Source organism: Rhagoletis zephyria, unplaced genomic scaffold, assembly GCF_001687245.7.
Source record: "Rhagoletis zephyria isolate East Lansing unplaced genomic scaffold, Rhagoletis_zephyria_1.1 Rzeph_scaffold_02026, whole genome shotgun sequence".
Lineage (NCBI taxonomy): Eukaryota > Metazoa > Arthropoda > Insecta > Diptera > Tephritidae > Rhagoletis > Rhagoletis zephyria.
Genome location: NW_016159110.1, coordinates 7,688 through 25,156, shown reverse-complemented (window position 1 = coordinate 25,156; position 17,469 = coordinate 7,688). Strand labels below are relative to the sequence as shown.

The window sequence follows — 17,469 nt, the reverse complement described above, 5'->3', positions numbered from 1 at the left end:
TGCATAAAGTCGTACGTGACAAAAGTTTATAAAGGGGTAATAAAACGGTGGTGAGACCGTGTAAATATATGTAGCAAGTAATTTGTTATTAAAGAAAAAACAAACATTCCTACATTCATACGAGTAACTTTTGCTGGCAGGGTAATAAAGATTTTTACTACTTTTACCGCAAAAGAAATTGCTTTTAAATTATTTCGACATTCCGACTTTGCTGGCCATTAAATTTTATAACTTAGGAGCGTATAATACTTACGAGCTTGTGATACACAGCGAAATATTAACTGCTTTCATTTGAGTATTTTTACAATGAAGACATCCTTTTAATTAGCGTTGCTCTTGTGCTTCAATAATAATGGATTTAAAAAAACATATATAGCTAAATTTTTATTTGTTTAATTTTATTAGCGAAGTGAAAATTATTACATTACCCATTTTATCCGAATTAATAATGTAACTACTTATGTACATACATATATTAGTTACTCATGCCATAACTGATTTTCTACTCTTTACTTTCCATCTCTCTCTCCCTCACAGACGATGATTATGGCCAAAAAACAGTATCAGTGCTCGTTGACGGCATCGAGACGGACTTGGAAATTATCGATCATCCAGCCTGTGAAATGTCGGTAAGTGGCTTTTACAACAAACTGTCACTGAACGGTGTGGCGCGGCACGGCGCGTTCCAGCAAAAAATTGACATCGTTTGTCACCTAGAGTGGGTAATTAATTGTCACAGTCGCATTGTCGAGTTGTCGCTTTATGGCGTTGAGATGAGTAGGTCAAGTTCTCACTTCAGTGGATATTTATTTAGATGGCAACCGAGAGACTGACGAGGATGACCTGCAAAGCTGAAGTGGTGGAGAAATACTTACATATATACATACATACTTACTTACGTACAAATAAAGGACACGATGCTGGCTGTACATACCTACAAAGATGCATTGGAAATAGTATGTCAAATATGTAATCACGTGCATATGTATGTATAAGTATAAGTATATAAACACCGCTAATATTACAAGCACTCATATTTGTGCCAGTGCAAACTCAATTCTTATTAGTTTGTGTAGCTGTGTTCTCGTAAATGTCATTAACACTTTGTACTATGTTGGCTAACAATAAAGTCAACAACAACAATAAGGAGAACATGAATGCCTACTCTTACAACGTATGACATGGATGCGATAATAGGACGAATGCTAATTAATGACAAACGTACACTAAGTAGTATGTATGTATGTGTGCGTTCACACACTAGCGCTTGAGTGTAATGAGAACATTTGCCGGAAGTCTTTATCAGACCATTATAAGTAAGTGTCATCTCGACATGTTGAAATGGAAGACAATATTCGCTTACCAATGCAAAAAAATTAATTCATTTGAAACACTCGGGGCCGTGGTTGTGGTTACTGAACAAAGTGCGCCATTTTCACTGACATAAATAAATAATAGTTATCTTGTGTAAATAATTTTATTAACTATTTGCCTCTTCTCTTTATGGCATTCTCGCTATGTATTTATCATTCGATTTTCTCTCTTTTCATACTGTAATTTCATATTGTGCAGACGGAATCCTTTTGTTCGACTTACAACATCGATTTATTTGTTGTTGTTTACTCAGTGGTGGATCGAAATTCTTTTAAGGCGGCGGAAAAGGTTTTGCAATATTTGAAGGAACACGAAATGCTGTTGACACGTGGCGCTATTTTGGTGGGAAATAAAACGGATTTGGAGCGACATCGCGAGGTGAATCGGCAAAGTGAGTAGTAATTGAGCTGGAAGAAGTGAGGTGGGACATATGTAGGTATTTGTTGGTTATTTTTTAAAATAAATATTTAAAAACTAGCAAATTACTCAAGAATACGTATATGGCTGATGCGTGGTTTTTTCCCATAGATACGGAGACCATATTTTCGAATAATAAAATTGAGGTACAAATTTAAAAACAAAAGGATTTAAGAATGGTTACTGGCAAAACGACATTTTACGCGACTTTACCACGGCACCCCAATTATATAGTTCGCTCTCTCATTCGTAATTCACATTTCAATTACCCTTTGAATTACGTAATTCGGCATACAAAATTTTGAAAGCGAGTTACCTCATTTGTTGGTAATTCATATCCAATTACCATGCAAATTAGGAACAAATCGCTGCCGCCTCTAGTTTTAATCGGAGTGCACAAATCACTTTTTTTGAGTACATCACCAATTTAATACATAAATGTATAAACTTTTAGCAAAAACTTACATTTTCCATCAATTTTGTAGCGAATAAAAAAAAAAAACAAATCACAGAGACAGAGAACTGTCAAATCGAATTAAGAATGTGCCTGTGTGAATGTGGTAATTGGTGATCATAATTGGGGGAGTGAATAAAGTATAAAGCAAAGTTTTGGCAGTTTTTGATTAGGAATTTTCTATTTGATTTTCCTGCTTCATAGCGCTCCATAGTGGGACGTCCCCATATACGTAACCTGCGGCCAAAAGTAGTAACCGTACTAAAAATTTGCTGAAATTTCATTTACAGTCAGCGTCAAAAATATGAATATCCTGACGTTTTTACGACTTGGTTTATTTATATTTTCCATACCAATTTTTTTCATAAAAATATAGTTCATTCAACAGAAAAAACCGATAGAAACAATTTTTTAAATTTCATATAGAATTGAGTCAAATTCAAGAAATACCAAAAAATTTTCATCAAAATTTTCGACATTTCAATTCAATTTCATTGAAAAGTTTTGAGTATGCAGTTTTATAGCCCATTAAATTTTAGTATAATAACGTGCAAGTTTGAAATCTCTAAAAATTAGCGTTGATATTTGAGAATTATTTTTGTCAAGGGTGTGCTTTTGGTGTCAATTTTCTTTAAGAAATTAATATTCTAGCNAATTCAATTTCATTGAAAAGTTTTGAGTATGCAGTTTTATAGCCCATTAAATTTTAGTATAATAACGTGCAAGTTTGAAATCTCTAAAAATTAGCGTTGATATTTTTGTCAAGGGTGTGCTTTTGGTGTCAATTTTCTTTAAGAAATTAATATTCTAGAATTTTTTTCGTGAGAGCTGCAAACTGATTTAAAAAATTTTTATAGAAGAAAATTTCTTTTCCATTTTGCATTTTTCGTTGTCCTTAAAAGGATGAATTTCTTATGAAATAAAATGTGTAAGACAAAATTTCAAAAAATCAAAACCAGTTTTTATAAATTGCTCTTATTAAANTATAGAAGAAAATTTCTTTTCCATTTTGCATTTTTCGTTGTCCTTAAAAGTTGCAAACAGCCCTTAAGGATGAATTTCTTATGAAATAAAATGTGTAAGACAAAATTTCAAAAAATCAAAACCAGTTTTTATAAATTGCTCTTATTAATAATCTACACGACTTTTTAGCCGCTGAAACTTGCACTTCTTTAGACTAAAATTCTATGCATACCCAAAAATTTCTTATGATTGATATGAGTTAGTTAGGATTAAAAGTTCGAAATTTTTGTGAAACTTTGTTGAGTTTTCCTAAATTTCGTATAAAGTTTGAAAGTGAAATATTGTAAGTATTTAAAAAAATATCCGCACTAGTAGAAAAATTTATTTAAATTACTTGCGACAAAATCAAAACTTTTTCTTTCAAAAGATTTTTTACTAATTTTTTTAAAGCTAGTCTCACGATTTCAAATATGATTTTTTATTAAAAACTGCTTTTGATTTGTGTTAGTTAGATACTTTGCTTTGAATCTGGGTAATTTAATATTTTTGGCCACCTTAACCCCATTGTACATTGCTGCAAAGAAATATGTATTTCTCTTCAAATCTATTGAGAGTATTTTTTTTTATCTTTGCAGAAAAGCTACGCTTCGTCACTGTAAGTCAATGTGCCCAGATTTACAGTTTTAACTGTAAATTACAGTTCTTTAGACAAGCTCAAAGTTATTTATTTATTTATTTATTTTTATTTTTAAGACCTTAGTCTAATAATTAAAAATTATAGACTAGGTATGAGGAGCTATGGCTGCTTTGGCCTTAAGCTCAAAGTTGTTTAAATAACTTCCTACTTTTTTCGAAATTTGCGATGTGAAAAAAACCCCTATTTTTTATCAACTTTTCGTAGAAATTGTATAGAATTCTTGAAAGTCCATATTTTTCGATCTAGAAAGTTTGTTTCTCTTCTGGAGATTCCCGATAATAATACCAATTATTTATTTAACCATTTTTTCATAGTAACTATATTTTATTGGTCGGCGAAAACCCCCAGAAAATGCCAGAACATGCAATGGGGGGATAAATAAAAAATCGTTAATACTAAAAAGTGGTTAAATAATAAATTGGGTATTGTTTTTGGAAGTCTCCTGAAGATAACCGAAATTTTCCAACCGAAAAATATTGATTTTCAAGAATTCTATCCAATTCAACGAAAATTTGTTTTTTCCCCCATACAAAATACATGGAAAACTTTGTGCGCTTTGAGCAACCTCTAAATATTTTTTTATTTTCAATAAAAAAAATAGGAGTATAAATTTTGTCGATATAGAACAATCTTAGGTGGTGAGAGCATTAAAATTCCGACTTTACTATTTTTGGACCACCCTGTGTGCATACCCTAGAAGAAAAATGAAAAAGTGGAAAGCATAACAGCCTCACTTAATAATCTCCACACACTCCAAAGCTCTTCAGCTTCCGATAGGCTTTGATGGTAAACTCGAGACTAGCTGTAATCCAACTAACTAGCTAACTTGGCTGCCTTGGATGGCACACTTTAAGATTTCCCATTCTCAAACTAGCTCGCTAGGCTCTAGGGAGCTACATATACATACATGATACCATGTATTCCAGGCAACTGCTTTGATAATATTTCTTTCGCAAAAAACGGTAAAGACCTACACCCTTATTCCATTTCAGTATTCAGCAAGCTCTCTAAGTAAAGCAATAAAGTCGGAATAACTGCTACTAAACTCAAACCTGCAGCCACTGAGGTGTAGTGGTTAACAGAGCGCGATACCATTCCGCAGGCCTGGGTTCGAGGCCAGTTCCCGACCAAAACCAAAAAATTAAATTAAATTAAAAATAGTGGTCGCCCTTCTTCAGGCAATGGCAAACCTTCGAGTGTATTCGGCCATGAAAAATAGCTTCTATTAAAAATAAAATCGCCGGTCTGAGTCGGGGTAAGACTGTAGATTACTCCTTTTTGTGTGACACGCCGCAAATTGGAGAGAAGCTCGGCCAAACGCTAACATATTGGGTAAGCGGCAATCTATATAAAGGAGGTTGCTCATTGACTTAGGGAATCTCCTGTAATCGCCAGCTAACCTAGGACAGGCTAGGAATTAATCTCCACAATGCAATAATACCTCTTCGAAGGTAGCTACGCTATGCACAACGAATGTAATCTGGTTTCCCGGACACGGAAAGATACTATACGAGTAAATGCATCGTAAACCAACTAACGAGGAAGGGTACTAACCCCAGTCAATCAATTCTGCTCAAAGTACGTACATTTATGGCGAATTTCATGTTCGTGCTAATGTATCGGTTGCCGGGTTCTCCACAAAACAGAAGAGTTCGTTTAGGTTAATGCTGAACACCAATTTATTCGGGCCATGTTGATACTAAGTGGATAGGAGTATAACCTTTTCATTCCTCTCCGCTCTGCAGGCGTAGCTCCGTCTCACCAAATATGAAGAAGTAGCGGAAATAAAATCTAATAACAACCGCCAAATAAAGGAAGTAAAACCTGCTCGTCCCAATATAGACCGGACTGAGGAGAGGGAGTAATACCTGCCCATCTCTAATACCTAACATACCCTGTTAGTGCCAAAATCTCCTACTTTTGCAGCAGTCGCCTGACGAGTCTTTATTGAGCGAATCAAGCAAAGGTGGACGAAGGAACCCACAATGTAGAGAACAAAGGTGGCGGCCATCTCGGTACCGCTATTCCACTCTTAGTGAATTTGACAGAATCGCTGTTTTTATAACGTCACACTTGAGCAACTTTTTTACGTTTTTCTTGCAAATTTCTTCTTCTTCTTTCATTCTTGCTCACGTTTTGGCATTTCTCTCTCGCAACTAAACTAGTGCAATCTTGTATTCTAACATTCTTGGAAGGAACCCACTACTGAGGTAACCTGTAAAACCTGGCAAATAACTGATGAAAACATGCCTGAGTCTCTACTACTCGTTGATAGTCACTCCATTAGCTCAGTAGTTGGTATCATCAACGGACACTGTCTAATGAGGTAACACGAAAAGCGTATGAGCTTCTGCTCTAACGACTTCGGCTGCAGCTCCAGGAACGAAGATGAGGTAGAGAGCATGGAGAATTTGCTCTAGCACTGTTCTTCATTCCTCTTTGAATAAGAGCAGTGATTGCACTTAAATTGACAAACTACAATAAGTGAAAAGGATGAACTTTCCAACCTTTTTGTGCGGTCAAAACGAAGTGTCGCTCTCGTCGGTTTGTTCCCAAGAACGCTTAGAAACCCAAACCGAAATCAGAAGACAATCTTCGGGAAAGTTTTCACAAGAACGAAAGTGGGAACAAAACTGTCAAGAATTATATAAGAACAAAACCCTGTGGAACTTGACCAAAGAGAACTAAAAGGGAACAAAAATCACCGTAATGTTCCGACAAAGAAAAAAAATTAGAACAAGAGTCTAAGGAACTTCCTCTCGAAGAACCATTTTGGAACTAAAGCCTCAGAAACTATTCTCGAAGGATAGAAACGATAACAAAAGTTTTCTATTAGCGTTCCATTAGTTTTAAATGTTAAAATATTAAAATTGGTCAAAAAATAGCAAAGATAATTATGCAAATTAATTCAACGAAAGACCTAAGACACGAAATTTCATGCACAGAAAGTTAAAAATTGTTCCATAAATGTACAGTGTCCTCTAATGATAAAGAAGAAGTTGAAATGATCCAGCTTTCCTCTGGCTTAGAAATAACAATCATGGTTCTCGCTGAAACGATTTTTCATCCCAACACGCAGACGCCCCTCTTATTCTTAACGTTAAGTTCTCAAAACTTCTGTTCTCGTTTTGTTCTCTACCAAAACGTTCCTAGACTTTTGTTCTTATTTAATCCTCCTTGAAAACGTTCCCCATACTTTCGTTCTCATTGAAAACGTTCCCGAACCTCTTGTTCTCATTTTATTTCCCATCAATACTTTTGTTCCTGTTAATTCTTTCGTGCGAGCATTTTTGATATTACATTTTTTTAAACCAAAGCCAACTCGTCCTGGGTCCCTGCTTTTAAGGACAAGTTTTGAATTAAATGTCAAAATATAGACTTTAGAATAAAGTTCAGCACTTTTTAACTTCCATTTTTTACTTTTCCCTTCCAGCTGGTCGCAAATTAGCCAAAGACATTTGCTGCAAATTCATTGAAACCTCTTCCGGCCTCGATCACAACGTCAACGAGCTGCTTGTTGGCATTGTCGCGCAAGCCAAACTGAATCCACTGCGTATACGCAAGCTCAGCGAACGAGATCGTCAACGTCTCAGCCTACAGAGTGCAATACAAAAACATCGTCATATGCATATAGCGCCACGCCGCATGGTACGGCAAGTGTCCATACATCATGCTGACGATGGTGATGATGATGACGATGATGATGATGATGATGATGATGACGCGAATGCAACCGATAATGCAAACAATGCGGTCAGCAGCAGAGCTGGTGTTGGTGAGACGATCGATGAAAATCATCAACCCAACAACACCATCACCGACGAAGGCGTCGGCACCGGCAGCGAACGCACCATCAGCACAAGTCTTTCCTCAACCGGATTGGGCATTAAACCTACAACCACGAAAAATTATGTGCAACGTAGCAATAAGCGTACGCTCAATTTGGAAAGCATCCTGAAGATGGGCGAAAGTGAGTTGGAAGATGAAGAAGAGGCTCAACGACAGCCGGCGCTACACAAACAACAACAGCAGCAGCAAGCGCGGCCGATGAGTAAATTTGATATGCTAAAGTCGGGCGGTAAAAACAGTTTGAATGCATCGCCGAAGAGTCGTCGATTTTATGGTAGCGGTGGCGTCAGTGGTGCTATTGGCGCATTTACCGGCGGTAGACGCTGTGTCAGCGATGGTGCGAGTGGTGACAATTATACAGAGAGTAATGATCAATTGCTGGACGAAAGTAATCGCAAGACAGTTTCAAAATTAACGAATCGCACAAAAATTTTTCTCTCATCGGTGTTGAAGTTCAAGAAAGCGGTAAATATGCGACGACGCAATTCGTCGAGTTGCAGTGATCTATTCGTTATATAAGAGTAAAGGAAGCAAAAGAGTGAAGGGTAAAATTAATTTCAATACAAATGTAGAGCGTATGTATTTAGACTAAGGTAATGATTATTGGAATTGTAAAATCTTTCCTGAGTCAAGTGTGTTTTTTTTTCCTGTTGAAGTATTGCATGCGTCGCGGCAACTTTACATCATCTTTATGTTCAGTGGTAGTTGCAGTGAGATTTTTGAAATCACTGCTTTAACAGGGCTGTCTTTCAACTCACTACAGCCTTTCGAAAGACAAAAGTCGCGACAACGGTGAAAAAAATTTTATTTATATCCTGCGTCGCAGTCAAGCGTTAAGTTTTGTCATTGGCGTTGGGAATGGGGCTCTTTTACACAGTTTTTATGAATGAGTAGTAATTTCAAGAATCTCACTGCAAAGTTTGCTGCCGAAAATTTTTGCTAAAGATTGTAATCTCTCACAGCTATTTTAAATACCTACATTTTTTTAAGGATCAATTCAAAATTTTCAAAATTAATGCCTAAAAAATAGTCATTACGTTCGCTTCGGCATGGCATTTTTAAAATAGCACAAATAAGTGTTTTGTAATTTCAAAGCCTAATAAATTCACCGTAGGCGAAATTACAAAAATGAAGTCAAATTTTCTACCATTAAACATATGGCCTGTGACTTATTCAATTTTACTTGTAACGTAATGACATTGGTTTTTTAATGTCCAAATTTGTCATACACATTTTTTTTTTTTTTTCATTTAATTCCTAGGCACTGAAATTACGAAATATGTGTGCTATTAAAAAAATAACAAGTGGATATGAATTGAATGACAATTTTTCTTAATTTAATGGCACATGTATTTTTAGTGCTCAAATTTGGCATTAGAAATTAAAAAAAAAAAAAATGTAATTTAATGCCATGTGAAAATCCGGCATACGAAAAACGCGCATTACATACTTACTATAACTTCTTCAAGTGGAGCATGAAGAGAAGGAGAAAAATAAAAGTCAAGACTAAGCAGTCCAAACCCCAAAAATATATAGTTAGTATTAATTCTTTTTCAATTATAGTCCCCCAACACAGGTATTTGAACGCCTAAATGTATGCAAGGCCAACTTAATGTTGGGAGTGACAAAACTCATACACATACATACACAAAGAGGATTCCGAAGATGTCTTAACGAGTCGCAATTTTGTAACCAATAAAAAAGGATATTTCAGTGGATTCACAACTTATATGCCTTTTAAAATTTACAACTTTAAGACAATATGACTGTGAATTGCATAATTATTCTACTCGAGTCCGGAAAAATGCATGCAGTATACCATGAAGACACTTCTCTTGAATATAAAAAAAAAACGTTGGTTGGAAAACAGCCAAATTTTGTGAAATCATAAAAAACTTGTATTGCTTAAGGACACAGAGTGCACAGAAAAATGGATTTAAAAACTTGAGTTGCGTATGTACTTCTGGGGGCTAATATCACTCAACCGCAAAGGTCATCGAAGAAAGGTTTAAATTGAAATCTCTTTTTGACCCTAAAATTCGAAAGAATTATGTTGTTTTTTTAGAGTTTTGGACAATAGACTATCGTAATGGAAATATATGAACCTTACCTACGAAAAATATGTGGGTATTCACACTTGCATGGTTATTTGGTTTTCTGATTAAACATTATTATTATGAAGCGTATTTTATTATTGTAAACTGAATAAAAAATATAACCACGTAACCAAATAGCCAGGCAAGTTTGAGCACCAATAATGTATGTAAATTATTTCCCTTCAAGTGACTTAAAGTCACTGATGCTTGAAAATTTTGATCTTTAATTCTCGGTGATAACTCAATAGAAAATTTGTTTCACGCTTAAGATAACCTGAAAGGAAAATGAATAGCAACGAATTGTAATGCATATTAAAGTGATGGTAATGATCAATATATACATACACATATATATCTGTTGTCATAAGCAATAATCGTCTAAGTCAAAAAACTTAAATTCGAGAAAAAACACATTGAAGATTTAAATTCTATAACTTTTTAAATAGCCTAGTTAACGAGATAGAAGTTTCACATACACATGGAATATTAGTTGCTGAAAACGATAGAATAAATAACGCAATTCTTTGGTAAGTCGACTTAGGCGGTTATTGCTTATGACCATAGATATATTAAACGATAGGAATTTTTAAACAGGAATATCCAACATATTTGCATATATGTATGTACAAACATGTATATTAACATACTACGCTAGGCAAACATATACCTTTTGCTACAAAATAAAAGAACAGCGAATATACATACATACATACTTATATCGTCAGAGCGCGAATAATGGTTTTTTGTCAGGAGTTTCTAGTTTCTGAAAAGTTTATTTTATATGATTTGTGTTCATTCATTATCTATTAATTTACTGCATTGCTCGAATTTATGTATATAAAAAATAAAAGCAAGAAATATATGCATACTTACATATACATATTAACTACATACATACATATGTACATGTGTGATACATTTATATATCAACTCAATACCATATCATTAAAGAAACACCGAAGCATCAAACGAATACATACCAATGCAACCACCAAGAGTACCACCATTTTAACAAAAAAAAAAAGAGAATACATATGCATTCAACTACATACATATAAACATAGTGTAACAGGAAATATAATAATGCACATAAACATACATAAATACTCGTATAGTGTAATTCGTACCTACTTAAGTACATACATACATACAAACATATTTAGTAAGCAACCACAACAGAATTGAATTTGAAAAAAATAATGAAAATCAAATCAACATAACTTATGAAACTGAGACTCCTATGTAACATAATCACTACATAATATACATATATATTATAGTGCATAAACACATATGTATGTATAAAGACGCATACCTACATACGCGAATATATGTATGTACGTAAGGGTGGCCAAAAATACATGCGTTGTGGTGTAAAATGTTAAGCTTAGGATTTTTCCAAATGGAAAAAAATGCCAGTTGTACATATTTGTATGCACTGTTGACGAAAGATTTTGCGAAAATATTTTATATGTACTAATACTGTTCGAGCACAACATTTTTATGAATGCAAATTTGAAATAAATAATAAAAGAAGAATTCCGATTTGGCTGACGATAGGGTTAGTATTATGAAAATCTGAATAAATATCAAAAATTTACAATTTATATATTTTTGCATTAGCAATAAGTGTATGAATATACAAGGTGTATGTATGTTTGTTCTTGTGTATAGAATTTGTAATTTCATACTTTTATTATACCTACCTTATACTTTTATCCCAAAGCGACTATGAATTTAATACAATAATACATATTAAGCCCATAATTCATTGAAAAAAAAAATATTAATTTAAAATGTTCAGAAAATCTTCATTTCATGAAGCTTCTCAATAAGTTTTTGATATGTAAAACATCTTTGTTCTCGGCATGGGAAAAATTTGCGTAAACTGACACTCGTAAACCAATAAAATTTAGAAGTATATAGTAGTACAAATGAAAACAAATCTATTCGGCCGTTCAAACAACGCTGCTTGCTGATATAGTTCGAGACTTTCTTAGGTCCATTGAGGAACTAGTTCCTATGGATCATTTCCGGAATAACTCAAGACTTTTTCGGGACTAGCTCAGCACAGTTGTGGATTAGTTCTGGGCTTATCGGGGTCATTTCGATACTAGTTTGGGAGCAGTTCAGGGCTGCTTCAAGGTAAGTTCAGGACTTGTTCGGTTTTAGTTTTGGGCACCGATGTTTACACATCAAATTTCATGAGTGTCTGGTATTCACGTCTTTTTTTATTTTTCATAAACAAGGGCATAATAAAGCAAAAACCTTTAAAATAATACATGTACATACATAGATGTACTTACAGTGACAAACAAAAGTATGGACACAGACAATTATATGCAAAGTTTTTTATTCTACACCAAAAAACATAAAAAGTAAAATCTCTAAACTTTGTGCAAAACTTAGGAATATTCTATAAATTTACATACTAATTTGTAACTTTTTTTGTACTAAGCTTTTTTAGAAAAATAGAGTTTTGGTTTAATATTCAGAAACTTTTTTTGTAAACCTGTGTTATTTTTTGTATGGAGGAAATGAGCAACACCATCCACTAAGAAAATTAACGAGAATCGAAGCGATTTTTTAGCAAATTCAAAAGTGCGCTTAGTTGTACTAAAATTTAATGGGCTATAAAACTGCATAATAAGCATTTTTCTAAAAAATCTTATTATAAAGTTACAAAATTAGTATGCCAATTTATTGAATTTTCCTGAGTTTTGCACAAAGTTTAGAGATACTATTTTTATGTTTTTTGGTGTAGTATGAACTATATTTTTTATAAAAATTCAACGAATACAAATTAGAATAAAAAACATTGCATATATTGTGAAAAATTCACAGGTAAAAAACTTTTGTTCATCACTGTTCATATGTATATGTAATTTAAATATCAGGAGACTGAAATTGTATCAAAAATATATTAAACTTATGTAAGTTAGAAAGAGCAAACGTGCTGATAACAAAGTAATAAGTAAAATCATTCGTACTTATTAGAACAAGCAAAAATTCGTATTCCAATTTTTTCAAAGTGAATGGCAATTGTGTACCTGTCAAACACTTCTGCAGTTTAATCAGTTTGAATTTGGGAGAACAATTATTTTTTTGACGATTCCCTAAGGNCCACAACAGAATTGAATTTGAAAAAAATAATGAAAATCAAATCAACATAACTTATGAAACTGAGACTCCTATGTAACATAATCACTACATAATATACATATATATTATAGTGCATAAACACATATGTATGTATAAAGACGCATACCTACATACGCGAATATATGTATGTACGTAAGGGTGGCCAAAAATACATGCGTTGTGGTGTAAAATGTTAAGCTTAGGATTTTTCCAAATGGAAAAAAATGCCAGTTGTACATATTTGTATGCACTGTTGACGAAAGATTTTGCGAAAATATTTTATATGTACTAATACTGTTCGAGCACAACATTTTTATGAATGCAAATTTGAAATAAATAATAAAAGAAGAATTCCGATTTGGCTGACGATAGGGTTAGTATTATGAAAATCTGAATAAATATCAAAAATTTACAATTTATATATTTTTGCATTAGCAATAAGTGTATGAATATACAAGGTATATGTATGTTTTTTCTTGTGTATAGAATTTGTAATTTCATACTTTTATTATACCTACCTTATACTTTTATTCCAAAACGACTATAATTTTAATACAATAATACATATTAAGCCCAAAATTCATTTAAAAAAATTTATAAATTTAAAATGTTCAGAGAACCTTCATTTCATGAAGCTTTTCAATAAGTTTTTGATATGTAAAACATCTTTGTTCTCGGCATGGGAAAAATTTGCGTAAACTGACACTCGTAAACCAATCGAATTTGGAGGTATGTAGTAGTACAAATGAAAACAAATCTATTCGGCCGTTCAAACAGCGCTGCTTGTTGATATAGTTCGAGACTTTTCTAGGTCCATTTAGGAACTAGTTCCTGATCCCTAGGAATAATTCAAGACTTTATCGGGACTAGCTCAGCACAGTTGTGGATTAGTTCTGGGCTTTTCGGTAAGTTCAGGACTTGTTCGTTTTTAGCTTTGGGCACCAATGTTTACACATCAAATTTCATGAGTATCTGGTACTCACGTCTTTTTTATTTTTCATAAACAAGGGCATAATAAAGCAAAAACCTTTTAAATAATACATGTACATACATACATGTACTTACAGTGACAAACAAAGGTATGGGCACAGAGAATTTTATGCAAACTTTTTTATTCTAATTTATTTTCGGTAATTTTTATAAAATTATAGTTCATACTACACCAAAAAACATAAAGAGTAAAATCTCTAAACAAATCTAAAACTAGTGTGCAATATTCAATAAATTTGCATACTAATTTGTAACTTTGTACTAAGATTTTTTGGTAAAATAGAGGTTTGGTTTAATATGCCGAAACTTTTTTTGTAAACCTGTGTTATTTTTTGTATGGAGAAAATGAGCAACACCATCCACTAAAAAGAAATATCGAAAATCAACGCGATTTTTTAGCAAATTCAAACGTGCACTTTGTTGTACTAAAATTGAATGGGCTATAAAACTGCATAATAAGCGTTTTATCAAGCAAAATATCTTATTATAAAGTTACAAAATTAGTTGCAAATCTATTGAATTTTCCTGAGTTTTGCACAAAGTTTAGAGACATTATTTTTATATTTTTTGGTGTTGTATGAACTATATTTTTTATAAAAATTCAACGAATACAAATTAGAATAAAAGACTTTGCATATATTGCGAAAAATTCAGTGGTCCAATACTTTTGTTCAACACTGTTCATATGTATATGTAATTTAAATATCAGGAGACTGAAATTGTATCAAAAATATATTAAACTTATGTAAGTTAGAAAGAGCAAACGTGCTGATAACAAAGTAATAAGTAAAATCATTCGTACTTATTTATTAGAACAAGCAAAAATTCGTATTCCAATTTTTTCAAAGTGAATGGCAATTGTATACCTGTCAAACACTTCTGCAGTTTAATCAGTTTGAATTTGGGAGAACAATTATTTTTTTTGACGATTCCCTAAGGCCCAATTAAAGGTGTCATAGCTATAATGCCATAGGCATAACTTTGTCAAATACTTCATTCACAGCTGCTTGTGATCATGGCGAAAAACTAAAACTGCGGCTACGGCATTATGGTAAGGCACCAGATGATTGCTATAATTTTGGTTATGGCTATGGTATGGCAAAATATAAAACAATAACTATAACAATAACGAAAATAAAAAGTGCTTTTTAAGCCAAAAACCCCAACCGACTTTAATTCAAATATATAAACATTTACCGCTAATTTCTTCATGATCCAAAGACCGGCTCTAGACCCAATTAGTATGGGACCACATCTGAGATACCACCTCTCCTTTAGTTATAGAAATTGGTTAACGTTGCCCAAAGCAATGCGTCGATTCCGTCGAATTGATAAACTCCTCCTTTTTTTGAAGTCGGTTAAAAATAGCTAAAGTATTTAACAGATACTCTTAAATGCAAAGTACTCGGCGCCTTTCACTGAATCCAACGTGGTCCGAACTTTTTTTTATAAAAAATAAGTGAAATTAAATAACAAAAAAAATCTTTCGACCACTGATTTTTCAGATGTGTCGCTTTTGCCATGTTTGGAAATTCATATTTGTAAATCCAGTTAGCTTCCCAGTTCACAAAGTCTATGGTTTCCAAAATTTTTGCTCTTAAAGTAAAAGAAGTCATAATTTTAAGTAAGTATGTAGTAAATAAAGTTAAATAAAAATACTAGACCAAAAATACAATAAAGATTTTCCATTTTCTTCAGTAGATAAGAATGTAGATAAATTTATGTATAAGTATATCGATCCTTTTCTTCTCAATTTAAACCAAGTTCCGCATGCAGATATTAAATTGAGTTGAAAAACAATTATAATATTTACATTAGGCATAAAAAATATCAAAAGTAAATTTTTTTTCTGCATCTTAAGCATAAATCAAATTAGGAGTAAATAAATTTGTTAAATTATTATACAATTAGTTTAACTGTAAAAAAAAAAAAAAATTATAGGCATAAAAATAAAGAAACTAAATTTGAATTTAATCAATTCTAAATGTGATATAGGTCGGTTTTCTCAATTGTTATATATTATCTTATATAAAAATATTTTTATCGATGTTATAAATGTTGTTCTTTTAACATATTTTGTCAACGTTGTAATAAGTAATGAATGAATATGAGAATTTGCATAAAATTTATTGTTTCAATCGTATGTGCATACATACATATGTACATAGCACATGCTTACATGCGTGTTATATGATTATGAAATATTTCTTAATTATAACGTATAGATACCACAAAAAAAAATTGTAAATAAATAATATGTATCAAAAAAGTATGCAGTTATACTATAAGCTCTGAATTTTTTACTTAAACTCTACTTCAAAAGCTGTAAGTATTTAAGTTTTACTTTCAAGTATTTAAACAGTTTTGTGAAAACAAAATTAAGTAACTATCAAAAATGTATGGAAAAGCATAAATGATTTCAAATAAATATAAAGACAATGCATCAAGCGAATCAAATTAATCATTTATAAGAAATAAATAAAATTAATGTCTAGAGAAATTAAAAATCGTATTTTTTTGGTTTTCGTGGTATGGAAAACGAATGGAAATGCAAACATTTAGGCTAGGTTGTCGCTGTCGGCGAGAGGACACACCATTTTGAGCTTTGTAGAAATTTTAGAAGATCTCTGATTTCGGTAGGTGGCATCTGTCGTTCGATACTTTAGTGAGCCTCTCGGAAATGAGTAGCTTGCTAGTTCGTAATGGTATTCCTAGTTCATCGTTTATATCCTCAATAGGGAGTTGAGTTCCCCTCAATGTCGCGGTGTCCTGGAACCCATATCTCCTTTTTGCGATATGACTAAGCCATCAATTTAAGAGATGTGCGGCATTTCATGGCTACCATGGAGGTTATCGACTGCTTCGTTAGAGATTTGATTGCCGCCTGGCTGTCAGCGTAAGTGTAGATATCAGCTTGGGATATCATATCACAATTTACCAGTTTTGTGGCCCTGTCGATTGCCATTAGTTCCGTCGGAAAAAAGCTACAGTGCTCAATAAGATGAAAGCTAAGGGAGATTCAAAGGTGTTCGGATTTCCTGGCCTAGTAATGTGCGAGTTCACCGATTTAATGCTAAAATTCTTTGGAATAATGTTCCAGACCGAGAACTCTGGTCAAATGGTTCACCTCGGTTTGATCCCAGTTATGTACGCGGTACCAAACTTTCCATTGCAATGGGAATTTTGACCACAGTCTTTTAGGTCGAAATACTAGCAGTCTCAACCTAGGCTAGATTGGCTTTAAAAGGTGCCTTTCTAGTTATCCCTTTAGACAGCCAGGCGGCCATCAGGGCCCTGTCCTTAGAACGATCATCTCCAGACTCCTCAAGCAACGATTTGATACTCTTCAATTCATGGTAGGAGGGAACACAGTCACACTATGCTGGGTACCAGAACACTGCGGGATTGAATAGTAACGAGGCCTGTCCTTGTGGGAGCGGAATCACAGAGTGGGTAAGCTCAAAACGCGATAAGTACTGTGGAGCAGT

General features: G+C 33.2%; 1 protein-coding gene across 1 annotated transcript in view; it reads left to right on the top strand.

Annotated features, from left to right (window-relative positions):
* Window positions 1-9,068, top strand: part of LOC108365856 (uncharacterized) — a 62,053-nt gene extending 52,985 nt beyond the window's left edge. Inside the window, exons 9-11 of the mRNA XM_017620047.1 lie at window positions 538-629; window positions 1,573-1,765; window positions 7,339-9,068. Of these exons, the coding sequence (XP_017475536.1) occupies window positions 538-629; window positions 1,573-1,765; window positions 7,339-8,273 (1,220 nt within the window). The 3' untranslated portion in view covers window positions 8,274-9,068. The remainder of the gene's footprint in view (window positions 1-537; window positions 630-1,572; window positions 1,766-7,338) is intronic.
* Window positions 9,069-17,469: the final 8,401 nt, after the last annotated feature.